The sequence below is a fragment of the Echeneis naucrates genome, chromosome 4, assembly GCF_900963305.1.
Source record: "Echeneis naucrates chromosome 4, fEcheNa1.1, whole genome shotgun sequence".
Taxonomy (NCBI): domain Eukaryota; kingdom Metazoa; phylum Chordata; class Actinopteri; order Carangiformes; family Echeneidae; genus Echeneis; species Echeneis naucrates.
In genome coordinates, this window is record NC_042514.1 from 4,732,388 (window position 1) to 4,753,491 (window position 21,104).

Consider the following 21,104-nt stretch of genomic DNA (forward strand, 5'->3'; position numbering starts at 1 on the left):
CGCAGGACTCTGGGCTCGGGCGGCCCATGTGGACCCCCCACCCCCCCCCTCTCCACCGCTCCACCCCTCCCCGCCCCATGCAGCCGGTTCTCGGGATGTGCCGGGCCCCGGTGGGAGTCGGTGCTGGAGGAGGAGGATCAGGGTGACAGGGGAGAACCCCCCGCCTTGTGCAACACATCTTCTGTTCTGCGGTAAAGATGGCGGCGTCAGAGGGGGCGCGCAGCGGCCGGACAACAGAGAGACGATCCTGAAAGGCTCCGGATTTTTTAACCGAATCTCGCTCCCGTCGGCGGACCGCGGTCTTCTGCTCGGATATCGACCCGACCGCCCGGTCGGAGGCAGCCGCTGTCACACGCCGGCGTTGTGTGTTTTTTGTTTTTTTATTGTTAACGGCTGGGTGGGTGGGTTTCACCGAGAGCTACCGCCGTTAGCTCACGGGCTAGCCAGGCGAGCTAATCCGGGCTAGTTAACGTTAGCTCGGCGGGGAGGGGACTGAGGAAGACCGTTCGGGCCAGGCCGCTCCAGCTCGGGGGAATGTGAGCCAGAGGTGCGCGGAGGGGGGTTTGCTCGCTTCGTCCCAAACGTCCTTACCACAAACTACCGGGATGGGACAGCAGGTAGGCCGCGTCGGTGAGGGCACATCGACCGGACTCCAGCCACCACAGCCCCACGCGTCCCAACCACACCAAGGGAAGGGGAACCGGGGGAGCGGCGCCGGGAGGAGACCCCGAGAACCCGGCAGCAGCACCGGGACACCGCCGGGCAGGACCGCTGCAGTCAACGTGCCCGATCCAGGGATCAATATATTCACACTGCATTCAGGTAAGGACGGGGGGCAGTTTGTGAAGAGGGGGTGGGGGCGGAGGATGGAGCAGTCCGGGCTTACTTTGATATGTTTGCCGCTGATTAGCGGCGGCTAGCTGGATCCATGCTAGTTTAACAACGACGCGTTAGCGGAAATAGCCGTGCCAACCTACATTAGCTTTCCGTGCCTCATCCATTTTACTGTGTTAATTTGTCCATTGTCTGTCTGTCTGTCTGTCTGTCTCTGTGTGTGTGTCTGTGCGGACATGAGGGCGAACGGACAACTCTCTCGGTCTTATTTGACGCGGCTGTATCGGCACATTGGAGCAGATGTAACGCGCTGCATGTGACCCAGAGCTCCCAAAAAAGGAGAGCCAGTGTTTCTGAGAAAGAGGAAGAGTCCTCGGGTCCATCCCCGGACAGTCACGGTCGGAGGTCGGCTCAGGAACTTTTCCTCCAAAGGCTCTGCTCGGTTTGATAAACAGCGTTTTTTTTTTATTTATTTATTTATTGTTCGCCTCCGGAGGTTGAGAAGCAATTCCACTCCATTAAGTCCCTTTGGTAGCGACCACAGGCTCACATTACAATACCAAGTGGTTTCCACATGCTCACTTACATCCTCTGTCTGATCATTCCTGCTGTTACAACAGCTGACTGCACACTTTGATCCGGTGGGAGATCAATGTGAATTATTAAAGGCACCTTCTCTCATTATGTGATTACTCTCAGGCAAGCATCAAAGTTTTAAAGCTGCTCCTGCAGTCTCACAGCATCCGTGGATTCACCGCGGAGTTCATGCATTGCTTGGATAATGTGGGTTAGTGGTCACGTGGAAAAAGTGACACAGACGAGGCCGAGGTGGTGGCCGTCACCCCTCCGTCCACCATGTCCCTGTCTCAGAGCTGTAGCTGAGCATTGATACAGTCATCAGCAGCCCAGCCGTGACTCCCCCATACCCTAGATGGCCTGTTTCTTTCCTCCCAGCCTTCTCCCCCTCAGGCAGGGTCTCTCTGAGGCTGATTTGTGCTGATGAGTAATAAAAGGGCAGGATGCCTCCTCCGTGTCACTTAAAATATCATCGTCATCGTGATACATTTTGCTTTCCTGAACACTCGACCTGATTGTACTTGGTGTTTTGTTTTCTGTCTTTCTCCCTGCAGTTAGCTTTGTTTCTCCCACGTATCTCCTCTCCATCGGATGGTCTCATCACGTGTGCGTAGATGTAAAGCTACTGACTTCTCTGGCCTAATTTCCGCTGATCAGCTTGACCCAACTTCCTCATAACATTGTGAGAGAGCGAGTGCACGCGAAAGGTGCATGCTTTTGGGAATGGAAAGCATTTTCATTTCTTGGCTGTCACATCTGAAAAGTAACTCTCCTGAGTTTGAAGCACACAGACAGACGGACAGACCTACTAACTGCAGCTACACTCTGTCAACACTGTTCCCTTCTCCCCGATGTCAGGGCAGGAGTGGCCTTTTTATAGCAGCCAGGATGCAGTCACATAGCCACTGCAGAAAGACTTCTACTCTTCAAAGCACACAATAATAGAACAAAGACTCTTAAGTAAGGAGGCTTGGGACTGTGCACTCAGTCTTCCACTGACTATCAAAGTGGCTTTTTTTCTGGAAGTCTATTTATGTGGTAATGATGCAGCATTATCTTCCATCTCTTTGGTGGTGAAATATGGACTTGTTCTTTTAAAGAGGTTGTTTGTCAGTTTCTGTTAGGGCAAAAAATATGTTTTGTTGTCAAAGTACCTAATCTTTTAGTTAGTAAAATGATCAGATAGCTGCAGTCTATGTAATGTTCACAGATTACGTCAATAAGATTTAATTGTTCTCTATTTGACGCCAACAGGAAGTGGAGTTGAATGTATTGATCCCATTCTGGGAAGTTGAAGTGTCACATCAGAAAGATTAAGTCCAACAACAGATGCACAGTGTGTGTGGTTGTGAGTCAACCACCGGGATGAGGTGTTTGGGATGACAGCAGATCGGATTTAATGGTAGTGTGTGTTTTTATATTTATTATTAATTGTGCTTTTAGGGGCAGCATGATTTCAGAAACATTCCTACTGAAAGATATCAGAGGTCATCACGTTGAGATGGTTTCACCAACCCAGCTCCACACACACAGACGTACAGACGCACACACACACTTAATGATGGATTTCTGGGGTGTAATTGAAAGGTGCCAGTCTTTGAGGAATGTGTGTTTCTCTGAACTCATGCCTGTGTGTTGCTGCCTGACTTTCCATTAAGTGTCAGTGGGTTTCTTCTGTGCACATGCTTCTGCTCGAGTTTCTGTCAGTATACCTAATACCACTGAGTCAGTTTGGGGGGGGGGGACTAACAAAGAGGCTGGAGGGCAATGGTGTAAATTGGTATTTTTGGCACAGTAGTCTATGCCTTCCCGCTCCTCCATGTCTCCCGAGCCATGGTTAGCTTCTGAACTTGTGTAGATGCGGAAAGTTTTTTGCTGCTTCTTAGATGACTTGCGCTAACCCCCCTCCCTACTCAGGTGAGCAGCAGTTCTCCACAGCTCATCACTAATTTAGCTTCCCTCTCTCCCAACGCCAGGCAGACAGACCAGCGAGAAAACAGTGAGCTATTCAAGGACAGACAGGGTGCAGACTGTTTCTGTGCTGATTCAAAGGCAGCCACACAGACAGCCACCTCTGCATGCATGTTGCTGGATGTGCAGTATTGTTAAATCAGTGGCTGCAACGTATTGATGGTGCCACCCTATCAGCCCTGTCAGGAGTTCAGAGATTTCCGTTTCTGCAGTGGGTTCATCTGATACAGACACTGCAGTGAAGAGAGTCATTGGCTACTGAACCGACACACAGGCTGAATGTATTTAGAAAACTGCAGTTTATCGGGATTTGTCACTTATTAACACGTTGTGAATTTTACCTTTAAGAAAAGCTTGATTGGTTTATTGGCAGTGTGAATGCGCTCTAATGCTACTTCTGAAGTTTGTTTTTTGTTTTTTTATAAAATCAACATAGCAATATGCTGATCTATTTTTACTCTAGATGGATCACAGAATTGGGGCAGATGAGTGGATTGGAATATTTGTTGGCAGCAGCATTGATGGTGAATGCAGAGCCAGCTGTACTTAAAGTGCATCACTATTAAAGCTGCCCAGAGGAGAAAAGATGCCTGGATCCAGGATACAAGAACCTAAGCTGATTTGCATCATGGGTGAAATTAGATTAGAGACAAATCCACTTTTCTATGGACTCTATGCGCTAAAACTTCCAACAACAGGATAAGTCTCATGGCAGCTCTCACAATATCTGGAGAAAATCCAGTTTCAGTTGCTTAAACAGTTGTGGGTGAGATTTTAAAAGGCTATAAAAAGTCATGTCATTGAGTAAAGATGGTTTGTTGAGTAAAGACTAGTCAGTCAGTCCTCGTGACCACCTTTAACCACTAGGAGGAGCCAAGGCCACACCTCCTCAGGGTGAAACTGACTTGGAAATAGGACAGACCGGGTGAGTCCAACTGTGTGATTTGATAGATGTTTGTAGATGCGTAGGATGTTCTAACATAATAAAAAATGGTCTTACATTTGACGACTGAACGCACCATTGTGCACCCTGTAATGGTTGTATCTTTAATCATTTATGTCTCTCTATGCCTTCATCCTCATCCCAAGGCTGCAGTGAACCGACTGCCTGCCTGCCAGGCCTCTATTAGTCCCGGCTTCTCTTCTCTCTTCCAATGCTAAATCTACCTTAGATTATTTAACAACATTAAAAGTCAGTAAAATGTGCTGTAAATGAATGTTACTGCACACAAAATCCAATTCAGAGGAATATGTAGCTCAGTTGTTGTATTTCCCAAAGTCTTAATGAAGTTGTGACTGTACCCCAGAGCTCACTCGCAGCTTTGAGTCTTTGCATCTGCCACCAGTCAACCCCTTGTTGTTCCCGAAACCACAGTCCTTGTATTTATTCCTTGGCCTCAATGCTCTTGCAGCTTACATCATTAAAGAGTGAGGATTAATCAGAACAGTGAATGATTGGCTGTGCAGATGGTGAAACCATCCCTTGCGTCTGTCAGCTTAAAAACACCAAATGTTTTCAATTTGTGCAGAAGTCTTGCCAAAATGTTGTGGTGGCTCCTGGTTAAATTGGAGTTTTTTCACTCTTAAGCTGCGACGGCGCAGCAGGGAAAAAATTAGATATAGGCTAGGAAAAAGGAGGCAGTCCCTGCGCCAATCCTGTTAAGCATTGATTCACTTCCAGGATCGGTCCTCTGTTGCTGGCATTATCACTGCTTCTTATCTCTCGGGTTGCAGGCTGGAGACTTGGCTGGGAACGTGCACTCACACAGACTAGCTGTAAACACTCCAGTCAACACATGCATAAAGATATTCACACACACTCCTTCGCTTTTCTTTGCATCCCTGTGATTGAAGTTGTGATTTGGGGCAGCTCTTTTTTTGAGGATTATCTGGCAGCACGTCCTACTCCTTCAGTGTAGTCGCCGGCCAGATGACCCAATGGTCAGAAACTCTTAATTCAGGTCCCCTGAGGCATCTCTGGGCTTATATATTCATGTGAGGTATGTGACTGTTCATAGAAAAGACACAAGTGTTTGTCTTGTTGCTCAGAACTTTTATTCACTTCACATTATTCACGACTGCCACCCTGCAGCTCCACTGTCATCCATTATCATTACATTACTGCAAATAATGCATTTGCTACGGTTTGAATATAAAGCAGCATATGTCTTAGATGGGGAAAGATACCCAAAGCACTTTTAAAACTGTTTCTGGATGGGACAAGTTTTGCAGCCGGAGGCATCTCAGTTGTCAAACTAACCAATCACAGTGGAAGTTAAACCGCCAGTTTGGGCTTTAATCTGTGCTTTTAACTGAGTCACTGTAAAGCAGCTTAAACCTACACCTTGGCACAATTTAACCACACCACACACAGATTAGCTGCTCAGACGTCAATATCCATGGGGTTCTGCTGTTAAACCCTCAATAGAAAGAAAGAAGAGACGCTTGGAAGCAGCAACAAGGAGCATGTCCTCCTCGGGCTTGGGAAAGATTTGCTGTGGCAAACACACCTCCTTACCTGTGGGGAGTTGGCCACATTAACACTCACCTCAGCCAGACATTTTCAAGCCATCCCCATAAAGCTTGTTGCGTGATGTATTGGACAAGAGCGGGCAGATCTGCGGCGAGGACAGTGCTCTGACATTAGCTTAATATTTCCATTCTGTGTACTTTTCTGTGAATTTATGACTTATGCTGGACAGAAAAACACACTTTTCTGTTCGACTTGGGAATTGAGCAAAGCTGAAGTAGAAATACTTGTTAACAATCCAAAAGCATGTTTTTGCTTCTTTCTTTTTTTATTTATTTATTTATTTTTATTTTACATTACAAAGACCGGATGATATTTTTAACACAGGCACACTGGACTCTGCATCACACAGGACAGGGAGTCTGAATGTGACTCTGTGTTTTTAGATGTATCCAAATAGAATTAATCCATTAAATTATATATTTGGCCTGTGTGTCAAACAGACCACATCAGTGTGAGCGAGGAGTTAGCTTCAAGTCACCATATCCTGCCAATCCTCTCTGTGTCACATAAAGGAGCACTTAGCTTTTTTTGCCAGCACACCTAGAGGAAAGCACTTAGAGCCCATTATGAACCCATAACAAGCCCTGAGAGGGGCAGGGCAGGGATGAGCTGTAGGTTAGGTCTCCCCTCTCCACCGCCGCACCATGTTCCACTGCCCCTGAGGCCCAGACTGGTGTTTGCCCACTCCCCCACTGGTGTATTTCCACGTACACAGCAGACACGATTGCTTTGTGGATGGAGCACTCACCGAGATTCCCAGCAGCAGCCTGCGTGTGTAATTACTTACTCAGACAGAGTTGCAACATTAGGATTTGTTAAAGGCAGGGGTGTGATTGATGAGGCCATCATGCGGATGTGCTAGTGTTGACTTGAGTGAACTTTACATACAACGCAACTGCAGAAGAAAGAGTATATATTCAGTTATTCTACAAATGGAGAGCCTCATCCTGATATCAGTGTACGGAAGAGCTCTCTTCTGTTGAACGCAATAAATTTCATTTCCTCAAAAACAAAGAAATATTTCTCTGAGCCAACACACACACACACACACACACACACAAACACAATAAACGCACACATAGTTGTGATGTGGCATTAATGAGGCCATTGTCCTTTGTCCAGTCCTCTTGAACAACAACTGACTCGTCTCCTCTCCAGTCGCAAATTCTCTCTGGACTGTTGATGGATGTTGAATTAAACTCATTTAACACACATACAGCTCAACTAATAGTTTTCTTATATTAACACTTATGATTTATAAATCAATTTAACTTTACTCTGCTATATACATTTCTCCTATAAACAAGGACAACAAAAATGAGCCCTCTGCCAGAAAAACATAGTGGTGTTTCCTTTTGATTCATGGTAATTTTAAGGCGTTTTTATTACAAATGTACAGTTTTAAAAACTTCTTTAAAGCTTTTGTTTTGGGCGTGTTTGTTTGATTGAGACATCTCAGCCCACATTTAGTCTTTGTGTTCGCCCTTTGTAATATCATGATCAGTTAAATTTGTGAAGTGTTTTTAGATGTTTGCAGAATAGTCAAAAGTACAACTAAGTTGAAACATAAGGACTTAAGATTTTAAAGCCACCTGACATCGAGGGAATGAAGCTATTTCAATAACAATTACATTCTCTTTTTTTTTTTTTTTTTTTGTAAAATTTCTGGTGGAACGTGGCTACATCTGAAAAATCCCCTTCGCCATGTGATGTCATAGACAGTATGTCTATTATTGTCTTCATGAAAACTTTTAAAATATGATTTATCAGTGAGGCTCAATATAATGTGTTGAACTTCAGAGAAATGCATGCAGGACCTGCATTTATCTTTGACTCTTCTCTGCCTGAGACTGGAACAGGATCTGCCCCGGCCTGTCCCGTCAACTTATGTAATGTTTTGTGCATGTGGGTCTCGTCTACAACATTGTCTTAGGGTTTGTTTGGGCTTCCTGCAGCCTGTTGTCCATCTCCACACCGCCATCACAATGTGCTCTGTTATTTTGGGATGTCATGTTAATGTGTTTTGTTCTCTAGCAGCTAAAAATACACCCTTACCTCTCTGCTCATGAGCTGCAGATATGAGCTGTATTGTTTTTGATTAGAGTGTGTAAGTGATGTTATTGTGTTGTTTAATACTTTGGCACTCAGTGGTTGTTTAGCGAAGTGAAGGCTTTGTAGCCGCACAGCGACAAACAGCTGCTGGCCAAGCAGCAGGGCGCAGGGACAGCCGAGGAGATGGTGTCAGCGTGGATGTGTGTGGCTTCGTGTTATGTGTGCTTTAGGTCCAGGGTCACCTCTGTCCCAGCTGTCCTACGGGCTGCTGGCTTGGCGTGCCCCCCAGCCCAGCAAATACCCTCTCAGCTCTGCTAAACACAAAGCTGCAGTTTCTTCACTATGCACATGTGCCACACTTGACAGCGCGCGCACACACACACACACACACACACACACACTAAGGCAGCCACACGACATACCCCATGCAGGCCAACTGCTGCCACAATCAAACGTTTCAGCACATGAGGTTTGAGGTTACGAACAGCCTCTCACTATTGGCTCGATTTAAGTCATTTAAGAAATGTGATCATTATGAAACTGGCTCATGTTCTAAAAACAATTTGATGTAATTATGCAGCTCAATTTGAGCCTTGGCGTATTTACATAATCGGTAATTTAGTTTTACTTCTTCTTTTTCCTTTTTTCCCCTTTTCCTATTGAATCAAGACCTTGGACAATATGACAGTATGTCATAGTATTACTGCTTCATTAAAAACATTCCTGAGAAGAGTGATGTGATATGTAGGTCTGTAAGAGGAGCAGCTCTGACAGTTGGCTCAGCCTTGCTACAGCAGTTGCAGGCGTGCATAAACATACACACACACAGAGAAGAGAAGTGGGGGTCAATAGGACCTCTCCTCCCCCCCGAGACGAGCCATCTGCTGTCAGCTACAGCACAGGTTCAGGCCTCACGCACACACATCACATTCAGCTCAACTTTCCTCCATACCATACACACTGCCCCACTAACCTCTGTATATACAGCCCCCCCACCCACCCCCTTTTGCCACACATCTTCTTCGCTCCCCCTCTCTGCCGTACTTTGCTATCCCTTACAGTGCATTAGACCTCAGCAAACATCTGCCATGGACGTCTGTGCTCTCCAGATGGACCTTGGAAATCTTGACTCCCCTCAGCCACATCAAAGCTGTTAGGGAGTTCCCAACAGGAGTCGGCTACTCACTACTGTAACTTCAGAAGTTGAGGTGGTTTGAGTCAAGGACAGCGTGGGTAAATACTTTGTCTGGGGGGTCTCCGTCTCTCCCTCACTCATTCTTGGACAGGACGTCAGCGTGAAGAAGATGGTTTAGAGAACTAGCTATTGCTTTTTATTCTTTTCCAGGAGAATGTTCATTTGTGACGTTCAGTCGCCGTCCTAAATAGAAGCAAATAAAACAGTTCCTCGTAGATCGAGTGGGGAAAAGAGTTTCTTTGGATACTGGGAGTGATTGCTGTCCAGACCGGAGCAGAGGATGTACTGGGAACTGTGGCTTAGCCAGGTCACGGCAACTGCTGCGTTACAGTGCATGCTGGTCCAAAACAAAGGTGGGCAAGCCGTGTGATGTGGCATGGTGGACAAATTAAATATTATAGAGCTACATAGTTTGGCACATGAGAACGATCTTTATTCCTATGAAATGCTTCTTTATGTAGATCACGCAGTTTGGAAAATCTCTTCGCTCTCACGCATGTGGATGGCATGTGCCTGCCACATGCTCCTGACTTAGAATGGAAAATGCATTATTTCTTAATGAATATCTGCCAAGATTAGAGCATGGACTCATTTTCACTTAATTCTTCAAATTTTCATGTAGCAGCCTAAAGTGGTCCCAAGAAAACCTAAAGCAAATTGTTATTTTTGGTTTGGAAGTTTTTAGGGGTTTGTCAAATGAAAACCCAAATCTGTAAGTGTGAACCGCTGAGTTGTGTGTGATCATTTACTTAATAGCTGGGTTAGAGTCATTACCAGGTGTCTTTCAGGTTGATAACATGACATTGTGACGTTGCAACTCTTAGTGAATGGACTCTCCTCCTCCTACAGAGGGCACAAGGGCATGTATTTAAATTGTGATAGTTATCATTTCTCAACTTTAATCAGTTTTCTGTTTGCAAACACTGAAATTAATATCTGAATTGCATCTTTCTGATTAATTGCATGTTTCACAGACTACTGCTGTAGTCTGTAGACTACTCATAGCCACCTTTACCTAAATCTGGCAAAAGATGTGTTGGATCTGGCATGAAAGATAATTGCTGCAGGCAGATGAAACACTTATGAGTCAAGTAGTTTCTTGCAGATATGTAGGTTGCTTGTTGACAGGCGTTAGGAACTGAAAGAAAATCATTTCATCATCAGTCTATACTTTTTACTGTGTTGGATTGTGATGTTTATGTGTGAAGTTCCTCTTTTTTTCTGAACTAAATTATCTGCCGTAGATTTTCTCTGTTGAAGCAGTCTGTACTGAGGTTCTTGTTCTCCATTCTCCACCCCCCCATGTCACCCCACTCCTCCTCCCCCTCCCACTAACTCAGCAGCTGTCCAGACAAGCAGTGACTTTGGCAGCAGCTGTTGAGAGTGTAGAACCTATTGGCTACGCATGGACAAGTTCATAGTTGTGTATGTGTGTGTGGGTGTGCGTGTTTATGTAGCTATGGCAATCACTGCATCCTGCATAGCCAGAATCTCTCCTATCCTGACTGTGTTGTAGCTCCGCCCCCCTTCCTCCCCTCCGTATATACACACCTACAGAACACTCCCAACCTCAGATCTCACTTAGCTCGGGCCATACACGGCAAGTCTGTGTGTGTATAGTTTGTGATAACAGTGCCATTCAGAGAGGGGACTCGATAAAGTAATGCTTTTGAGGTGCCTGCAGGCAAGCAGCAGTTTTGAGGAGGAGTGGGCGGCTCTGAGTGGCCGTCATCTCCACACAGGGTTCAAGCCAGGACCTAAATCTGGGCACAAAGGTAGACAACCTGCTAAATGGACTCCTGATATCATGAAGAATAGAATCTACAGGTCTTGAGCTATAAGTGATCAGCATGTTAGCATCTGTTTCTGCTAAGGAGAATTGATTCTTAGCTCTCGCCGTTGACCTCTGTAAACTATGTTGCTTGTTTACAAGTCTCATTGTTTATCTTTTCTCTCCTCCTCCTTTGGTCCTGCCGTCCTTCCAGAAGCTCTCCACCGGCCTTTCGGCCTGGATTCAGCAGCCCTGACGGAGGCGGTGCGCTGGAGCTCCAAGGAGAACCTACTGGGGGCGGCCGAGAGCGACCCTAACCTCTTCGTTGCACTTTATGACTTTGTCGCCAGTGGAGACAACACGCTCAGCATCACCAAAGGTAAACAATGACAAGAGGATAGCAGTAGAGTAGTAGGCAATTGAATCTCAAATTGTTTTTGATGCAAACTACACCATTTCATACATTATCACTTGAAAATGTGACGCTCCAAAAAAAGGATCTTTCATGTCATCGATGCTCTACCACACCTTCATTCAAAACACTGTTGACTACTGTTGTTGCTCCACGTTTCCTGTATAGCAGGGTCATGACTGAATCGTCAAGGCAAGCCAGTGATTGGCAGCGCAGCAACTCCTAGAGAGTTTAGTTATGCTTGAAGAATGTCGTATGTCAACAGAGCTTACCCAATAATAACTGTAATTTCACCTTTCCATGACATCAGGTATCTACCCCCCAGCTATGACTTTCTTTGTCCTCCACCCACATCCACACACCCTGTACCTCTTATAGACCAATGTCTTATTAATCATTGATACAGCGATTTAAAAAGTTGTAACAGGGGAGTGTTATCTAGGATGAGGAAACTTATTTATTTTCTTTATTTCTGTGCCCCTCCTTGATACAAACCAGCAGCAGTTAAACAGTCAACCAGCTCTCCCCTGAGTAATGAGCTTAAAATACCCTCATAATATTATCCAGAGACAGTCAAGCTTGATCGAAAGCTTTAAACGTGGCAGAGTGTGTTAATTATCCATCGTTTTAAGGCTTCCACGGCAGCTGCCTGGGATGGAAATGATGTTTAGACCCTGACTCATGGAGTGAATCTGAGATTCCTGCCCACATGGAAGCACATGTGCTCTCCCAGGCTCGACTGCACTTTTCCTATCTGTCCCGCTCCTTTTCAGTGTCGCATGGAAACACCCCAGCATAACTCCAGTGCTACATTAATAAGGAATTTGTTCAACTGTAATAATAACAGGTGGATGAACATGGCGAGCAGAGGATGATCACAGCAAGGGACTTAGCAGGCTTGCGTCTGGTGCTAATCATTGTCTCCTCTCTGTGCCAGGCCAAACCAGGCTAGGCCAGAGCAGAGCCCAGCTTCAGGCACACATGGCTCCCAGTGCAAGAGAGGGAGGCAGTCAGTGTTTCCACTCCCACAAAACTTAGAGACAGAGACAACAGACACAGAGGAGACTGGTGGATTGGTGGGCTAGATGTGGATAACCATGTCTGTTGAGTGTAGCTCTGGATTGCTGGCATAGTGTGTTCGGTTCTAAGAGCTCAGCCGACAGCTCTGGTTAGTGGTTACATGTTGGTGGGCCGTGGTTGTATTTCTGACTGGACTTAGCTCTTTTAGTTAAATGTTTACTGTGTTGAACCGCTTAATGTTTAAATATTACACAATCCCCATGGCTGCCATTTCTCACAGATGAAGCATTGCAATTTATGGCTGCCTAAGGCCACATTCAGATTGACTGGGGGGAAAAAAAACACACACACACACACACCAAAAAAAAAAAAAAGGGCAACGCAGCAATCCCATTCATTTCTGCAAGACCAGTCTGGCATTGTAGCAGGCGTGACAGTGCAGGGAGGACATGAGGAAAATAAAAACATGTAGGGTTGAACCAGATTCAATTTTGCAGCATTAAAATATATGAATATAAATTGAATTTATTTGTAATGTGATAGATGTGTTTCCACAACCAGGATTTAAAGGCAGTGCGGACAAAGTGTGGTAGATGTGCACACATCCCACTAACAGGCAAAATGTGCCAGATTAAAGTGGTGCCATACCATCCCTCCCATCCCACCACTGCCCTGTCTTCTCTTCCTTCCCATTTTCCCTTTTCCTGAGTCTCCATTCATGCATTCAAGTGTTTGTTGTGTGGATACATCCCTCCCTCCTCCAGTATCCAACACATCAGCCGCTCCTCTTGACGTCAGAGACAGACAGAGACAACGGACCAAGTTGCTACATGCCTGGTTTTGCAGAGCCTTGTATGAAAGAAATGCAGTTTACCCAACCCTATCATTGTTCCATCGCTTTTGATGTAGTTTCAATTGGACGTATCCATGACTCCTCTCATCGCTATGAGACCAGATATTAAGGCATCACGACCAGCATATTCACGTATTGATAAAGTTTTGTTGTATGTCTCGAATGAGAAGAGGTTTTCTTATTTAACTTTTAAGCATTTGTCTTCCTACTTTTAAAGTACCTATCATCTCTAAAGGACATCATTCTTACAAGTTTCCTCATCGCGTTTCTAGGTGAGAAGCTGTGTGTGCTGGGCTACAACCAGAACGGAGAGTGGAGTGAAGTTCGCTCCAAGAACGGCCAGGGATGGGTGCCCTCCAACTACATCACCCCTGTCAACAGTCTGGAGAAGCACAGCTGGTACCACGGACCTGTGTCTCGCAGCGCTGCCGAATACCTGCTCTCATCCCTCATCAATGGAAGTTTCCTGGTCCGGGAGAGTGAGAGCAGCCCCGGACAGCTCTCCATATCTTTGCGTTATGAGGGAAGAGTCTACCACTATCGGATCAACACAGCCTCTGATGGAAAGGTAAACAAGGATACTTCCAGTTTGGTGGTGTTTAAGTTGTTGAATTAATTGTGAGAGGTTGCGTTCCGCTGTTCTGTTAGTGAGCTGCCCTTATCCACCCTCCCCCTCAGGTGTATGTGACTTCTGAGAGCCGATTTGCCACTCTGGCCGAGCTGGTCCACCATCACTCCACTGTCGCCGATGGCCTGGTCACCACATTGCACTACCCAGCACCCAAATGTAACAAGCCCACCGTGTACGGCGTGTCACCCATCCATGACAAGTGGGAGATGGAGCGCACAGACATCACCATGAAGCACAAGCTGGGAGGAGGCCAGTATGGGGAGGTGTATGTGGGAGTGTGGAAGAAGTACAGCCTCACAGTGGCTGTAAAAACACTCAAGGTGAGCACACCTTTTTTTTAATGTCATCATTTGATTTCTATGAGTTTCACAGGAGCTGGTTGAATTGTATCAGCAGAGAATGTCGCTTCTAGCTTGAACAGCGTACATAGATCACCACCTGCAGGTGGCCCTCGGTATTACATGGGGCTTTCCAGATAAAATTTATTTTTCTCTTCATTTCTACAATGACAGGAGGACACCATGGAGGTTGAAGAATTTCTGAAAGAGGCAGCAGTTATGAAGGAGGTTAAACACCCAAACCTCGTTCAACTACTAGGTCAGGACCAATTCACATATGAATTGTTAGGTTTTGAAGAAGCTAGCTTTGGCAAACACATTCACGCTTGGCTTCTGCACTCTGTACAGGTGTTTGTACATTGGAGCCTCCATTTTATATCGTAACTGAGTACATGCCCCACGGCAACCTACTGGACTACTTGAGGGAGTGTGACAAAGAGGAAGTGAATGCTGTGGTGCTGCTCTACATGGCAACACAGATTTCTTCTGCCATGGAATACCTGGAAAAGAAGAACTTCATACACAGGTAAGGGGATAGTGTTGAGGTTGACAGTTTGTCTATATGCACACTGTATCTCCTACAAATAAGAAAGACTCTTCTCTCTTTAATAAGAAAGAATTTTCTCTCTTTGTCTTCCTCTCACCTCACCTCTCAGGGATCTTGCTGCAAGGAACTGCCTGGTTGGTGAGAATCATGTTGTGAAGGTTGCAGACTTTGGCTTGAGCAGGTTGATGACTGGTGACACCTACACTGCCCATGCTGGGGCCAAATTCCCCATTAAATGGACGGCACCTGAAAGCCTTGCATACAACACCTTCTCCATCAAGTCTGATGTCTGGGGTGAGCAATACATGGATATACTTAGTGCAAATGTTTTTTTTGTTTTTTTTTTCTTTTGCACTTAATAGTCTCATAACATGTGATCCTCTGAAACCTCCTTCCTTACAGCATTTGGAGTATTGCTGTGGGAAATTGCCACATATGGCATGTCTCCATACCCAGGTATCGACCTGTCTCAGGTCTACGACCTCCTGGAGAAAGGATACCGTATGGAGCAGCCTGAGGGATGTCCACCCAAAGTCTATGAACTCATGAGAGCATGTAAGCACTCCTGATTAATAGTTAAGGTTGTACTGCTCTGGGAAGACAAGATTGGCTGAGAGCTCACCATTATAATATTAGAGAAAAACAGAAAACATATTCTACAGATCCTTATTTCTTTCACAAGCTCTGTGAAAGAAATGTTGTCTTTGTAACTGGATAAGTTTAAAACCAATTTAAAGGCTAAATGAGACGTTAAATACATTTCCTTGTAGTAATATGCTTTTTCTTTTTTCTTTTTTTTGGGGTCTTTCTCTCTACTAGGCTGGCAGTGGAGCCCATTAGACAGGCCTTCATTTGCAGAGATCCACCAAGCCTTTGAAACAATGTTCCATGATTCCAGCATCTCTGAAGGTACGCTAACATGTAGCTTACTTTCACTTCTGGTGAAATTAAATGAAAAGTTAATCTCGTGTTTATTTGACTTGGTCACATAATTAAATAGAAGACAAAAGTGTAAAGCCTGACGTAGACGAGAATCACAAACTAAGCACTTAATGTTTTGGATTTTTTGTTCAGTAAATGTACAGTAGATGCAGTGTGTTGGATTGTGTCCTTATTATGGTCTCTTTTTTTGTTGTTGTTGTTCATTACAGAAGTGGCAGAGGAGCTCTGTAAGACGGCCTCCTCCAGTCACTGTGGAGCATTGCACTCTTTCAGTCATGACATGCCCCTCTTGCCTTCCAAATCTCGCCCAGTCCACAAGCACACAGAAAACAAGGAAAACATTGAGGGTGGACTGGACGGACGCACTGACCACGGCAGTCACGGCCCCTCAGGTACAACCAGGCATCCCTACCTTCCTACCAACCACTCAGGTGCACCACATTATCATTCCACAGGTACACCTGAGGACGCCACTTCAGAGGGTCAACTGCAGCGTCGCCAAGCCCGCCGTCTAAAGAGAAGAGCAGTCATTTTCCTTAACTGACCACCTGTCAGTCTCATCACTACTATCCCACAGTCATTCCGTCATTGGCCCAGAATTACAACAGTGTTGTTAGAATTTAAGTAAAACTAATATTTGATTTCTAAGCTTCAACATGTTTGTAATTCATCCCTTTAAGTTGAGTGTCGTGTTCATGTCATCCTACCCCATTTAAAAGATAACTTAAAGCACAAAATGTCAAAGAACCATGAAATATAAGATTCTGTTTAAATTGAAAACAATGAAAATATCTCAGATAACTGAAGTAGGAGCTAACTTGGACAACATCATGGAAAAAAACACTAACACTGCCATCAGGCTGTAGGGCACCTCACCCAAAGGAAGTGCCTCAAAGGGAAATTATTTCCCCTAGGAATATAAATCTGTCCAATTCTGATAAAATAAAATTGTAATTTCAAGTAATTTGAGTTTCCTCCACCATTTTAAATGTGGTTTCAAGTTCTCTTCATGTGATCCTGACAGTCACCTGAAGTCATCTGCATGTTTCACTGAAACTCTGGCCCTTGTTTCTGACTCAAACATAATAAATATCTGTATCTATACAATCTTACTTGACTTACACACATATGTGTAAGTCAAGTAAGATTTTAGCAGTGATGTGTGTTAACATTGAATCATTGTCTTAATATTTTCTAACCCTAATATTAAATTCCCATCTTATTGTCTGTTTGTCTTGTTTATTTTTTTTATTTATTTATATATATATTTATGTTGAAAATAAAATCTTGTTCATTTGTGTGTTTGGAGGGCTCTCTCCATTTGTATGTTTTTATGTTTAAAAAAAAAAGAAAGCAGTCTGATCTTTGTTTTTGTCACGGACTAAATAGTCCATCTTGCGTGTTTTTTTTTTTTTTTTGGTCACTAAGCATAAATGTTCATCATATAAAGAAACAAGTGTTCACAAAGTCACAAATCCAGTTGAAGTGATACATACATATCAAGTAGGGAAGAAAGTTCCTTTGCCAATTGTCCTGAAGCATGTAAATTAATTGAAGATTAAACCCACAGTTTATGACTTGTTTTATTTGTTTAGGGATTTTTTGTTTTTTGTTTGTTTTACCACCTTTAATTGGGCAGCTGTGGTCGAGGAGGTAGAGCAGAACATACACTGGCCGCAGGGTTGTTATGTAATGGTCAAACACATCCCTGCACCCTGATGTGTGCATGTGGACCAAACTTTTTAGAAAAGCAGCCTTTTACCACAGTGTGTTCTGTCATTGTTGGCATATGGTTATATTTAAATGAACATTATCGATGTAGAGTGAAAGAGATGCTTGAAGTGTGTTTTATGTCCCTGTTCCCTTCAGACCTTAAATAGATTTAATTGAGTGGTTTTTGCCATTTACTTCCTGTCTGCTTGGGGAAATTCTTTCACCATTATCTTTATTTTAGCCCTAGCAGGCTTCTGAAAATCTATTTTTCCTCCAGCAAAGTTGCATCACATCCTTGTAGTATCAGGGGCTGGGCAGTTTCTGGGCCGCTCCTGTTATTGTCACGTCCCAGTGGTGTATCCATCATCCCATCTTTCACAAGACTAGTAAATCATTGATTTTGAGTGTGTACATGTGCGAGCAAATCTAGAAAATGTTGTTACTTTTTTTTTTTTTTTTTTTTTTTTAACAAGGACAGATATGTTCCTGCTCAGCCTGCTTCTGTCATTGTAATCCAGTCCTCTCTTCTCTTTCCAGGCTGGGCTGCCCTGTTGGGAGGCGATGGCCGATCAGGCAGCTCCCCTGCTTTGCCCAGAAAACAGCAGCCACGTGACAAATCTCCCAGCAGCCTTTTAGAGGATGCGCAGGATATAGGCACATTTACGCGAGACCGCAAGACTGGATTTTTTAGCTCCTTCATCAAGAAGAAATCCTCCTCCTCTTCTTCATCATCACCGTCCTCCCAGCACCAACAGAACCTTCCGACACCACCTAAGAGGAGCAGTTCTTTCCGGGAGATGGAGACACAGCCTCACAAGAAATATGAACCCACGGCTGATTTCAGTGCTCCTCCTCCTTTGCCCCAGTCTGACAGTTTAGGGGGCTTCTCTGCCTCTCCTTCCCACTCCCACGGGGAACCCACCCAGGCTCAGTCTCGCTGCTGTGGGGCTGCTTTCGGACAGAAACCCTCTAGTGGAGGTCTCGGTTCACAGGTGACGAGTGGCAGCAGTTGGGGCAGTTTGGCTGGATTTTTTACTCCTAGACTTATTAAAAAGACCCTGGGATTACGGACAGGAAAGACAGCCTCTTCAGAGGATGGTGGAAGTATAGTTGGAGGCCCTAAGCCCTTCCCTAGGTCCAATTCTACCTCCTCTATGTCAGCTGGGCTGCCAGATCTGGAGCGCATGGCTCTAACATTACCCAGGAACCGCAGTGCTAAACCCCCTCTGGAGAGGACTGCCTCCACGACCTCCCAGCCAGAGAATGGGGCTGCACGGCCCTCAGAAACTCTGCTGAGAAGGATGGACGAGGGGACCGCACAGATCAGGGAAAGGCCCAAAGCCAAGCTACTACCCCGGGGCACATCTGTAGGAGTGAGGGCACCAGGAGTTGGGGGGGAGGTGGGGGAATCAGACAGTCTCTCCCGGGTCAGGGAGAGCAGAGAGGAGAGTGGGGGAGGACTGGACAGGCAGCAGAGTTGGTCTTCTCCCTCTAAGACTTCTAGTTTGAGTGCTTCCACAGCTGCACCAACTCACAACCACAAAGTTCCAGTCCTGATCTCCCCCACGCTGAAGCACAGCCCAGCTGATGTGCACCTAGTTGGGCTCGACTCTCAGGGGAACCGCTTCAAACTGCTGTCTGAGCACCAAGCAGACCGGGACAGGCCGCGACTTGTAAAACCCAAGTGTGCTCCTCCTCCACCTCCCACTCTGCGTGGCCTGCAGCACTCCTACAGCGGGGACGGAGAGGAGCAGGTGGAAGTGAACGGAGACACATTAAAAGGTAACCGGTCAGGGCGAATGTCGGGAGGAGCGACGACGGGCAGACCGTCAGTGCCACCACCACAAGTGCCTCCTGGGTCATCCTCTTTTTCCTCTTCTGCCACCAACAACACGACTCCCACCAAAATGGCCAACGGAGCCACCAACACTGCCTCGTCCTCACACATGGCATCATCTGCCAGTTCCAAAGTGGCACTGCGGCGAACCAGGCAGCAGGCGGAGAGGGTTCCTCTGGAGCGGGTCAGCCGTGAGGCCCTGCTGGAGTGCGCTGAGTGCCTGAGCAGCGCCCTCCTGGCCAGCTCCGACAGCCCCTCCAGCAGCCAGGTACTGGACGCTGGCCACCAGCTGCTAGACTACTGCTCAGGTTATGTGGACTGCATCCCTCAGATGAGGAACAAATTTGCCTTCCGGGAGGCAGTGGGGAAGCTGGAGCTCAGCCTGCAGGAACTGAGGGCCTCGTCGTCGGGAGGAGGACTGAGCAACGTGGGGCCCAACACTGTATTGGACAACCTGCACAGTTGTATTAAAGAGATTAGTGACGTAGTGCAGAGGTAGCCACTGTGACGACGCTGACGTCACCCTTAACTGCCCAACAGATCGCTTATATCCCCCCCCCCCTTTTTTTTTTTTTTAATGTTCCAGGTTTTATTGGGGACGGAATGAGAGGAATCTCTACAAAATGTAATCTTTTATTGTTTACAAACAACAATTTCATAAAATGCCATTGTGGACACTAATTTGCTCTAATATGTACATACTGAGAAATCTTTATACCAAACTAAATGTGGTTAAAGTCACCCCATCCAATGTTTTGCCGTAAATCTCCACCACGGCCTCTTTGTTAATGAATGTCGAGTGTTTTAGCTGTGTGTGGCCGGCCCAGAGAGAGTAGGTGTCAGTCTGTCACTTTACAGAGCGAGTGATGGTGGTTGCGCCCAGCCTGGCTGAGGGTGCTACACAACTGTTTTCCCCGACTGAAGCTCAAGCAGCATTTCACAGAGACGTGAATCGCCAGTTTTTCACTCAGCATCGGGGAAATTTCCTGACCATAAGCCATTTTTAAAAAGCCATTTGGGGTCTCAATTAGACACCCCTCTTCATGTGAACGTTTATTTTGATTTTGAGTTCATAGATTGCAAATGACAGTCAGTATATTTCAGTAGCTGGACAATTGTGATGAGCGTAAGCCTTCCCCTCTGTTTTTTTTTTTTTTTTTTTTTTTTCTCAGTTGAGTCTTGTTTTTGAGAATAATCAACTGCTTTGACAGTGACATTCCCACAAGGTGAGACCATTGAAAACTATTGAAGAGATCACTTACAGCATTGAAACTTGTGTTCATTTGACAAGCATGTAAATAAGCTCAAGTGAAACGTCAACGTTTCCATAATACCAAATACAGGCTTATCAAATCGAAAATGACAACAAAGTGCATTTAAGTGAATCTACTTTGTTTGTTCCCCACAATACTAAGAATGAATGAATGAATGAATGAATGACTGAAGGTCATCTTATCATATGCACAGCATTTTAGTCTTGGCTTCAGTGACGTGACAGATGATCACACGTTAACACAGTGCCACATAAATAAGGAGGGGAGGAAACCCCCCCCCAGTCCCTTAAAGCATTTCAATATTTATGTCCAGTTGTACTTGCACACGACATTTCTTCCTGATATGATGGGGCGTAGGGGAGAGAGCACAGGGTAGCACATGAGCAGGTGAACTGGGACAGTGTTTCTATAAGTGTCCTTCCGAGTATGGACAGTGCTGGATTCCCTGGAGCCTTGTCGTGGCCTCAGTGCCTCAAAATCTTCAATGTATGAACACTACGAAAAATGCAAAGAACCTACTTTACACTAATCACACAGTACTGATCTCTCAGCAAACCAACTGCAGTATGTCTTCAGCACATGAGCGATTTGTACACTATCTGGTT

General features: G+C 45.4%; 1 protein-coding gene across 3 annotated transcripts; it reads left to right on the plus strand.

Annotated features, from left to right (window-relative positions):
* Positions 1 to 127: 127 nt before the first annotated feature.
* On the plus strand, positions 128 to 19,777 carry abl2 (c-abl oncogene 2, non-receptor tyrosine kinase). 3 transcript variants are annotated; one of them, XM_029500397.1, is made up of 11 exons: positions 128 to 822; positions 11,147 to 11,311; positions 13,490 to 13,785; positions 13,896 to 14,168; positions 14,361 to 14,445; positions 14,535 to 14,712; positions 14,843 to 15,027; positions 15,136 to 15,288; positions 15,553 to 15,642; positions 15,885 to 16,067; positions 17,926 to 19,777. In XM_029500397.1, the coding sequence occupies exons 1-11, from the start codon at positions 606 to 608 to the stop codon at positions 19,722 to 19,724; spliced, it is 3,624 nt and encodes a 1,207-aa protein (XP_029356257.1). In that variant the 5' UTR covers positions 128 to 605; the 3' UTR covers positions 19,725 to 19,777. The 3 variants fall into 3 exon arrangements, with proteins under 3 accessions (XP_029356257.1, XP_029356258.1, XP_029356260.1); XM_029500398.1 differs by lacking the exon at positions 128 to 822 and adding an exon at positions 10,766 to 10,936; XM_029500400.1 differs by lacking the exon at positions 128 to 822 and adding an exon at positions 10,766 to 10,936 and having other exon boundaries at positions 11,150 to 11,311.
* Positions 19,778 to 21,104: the final 1,327 nt, after the last annotated feature.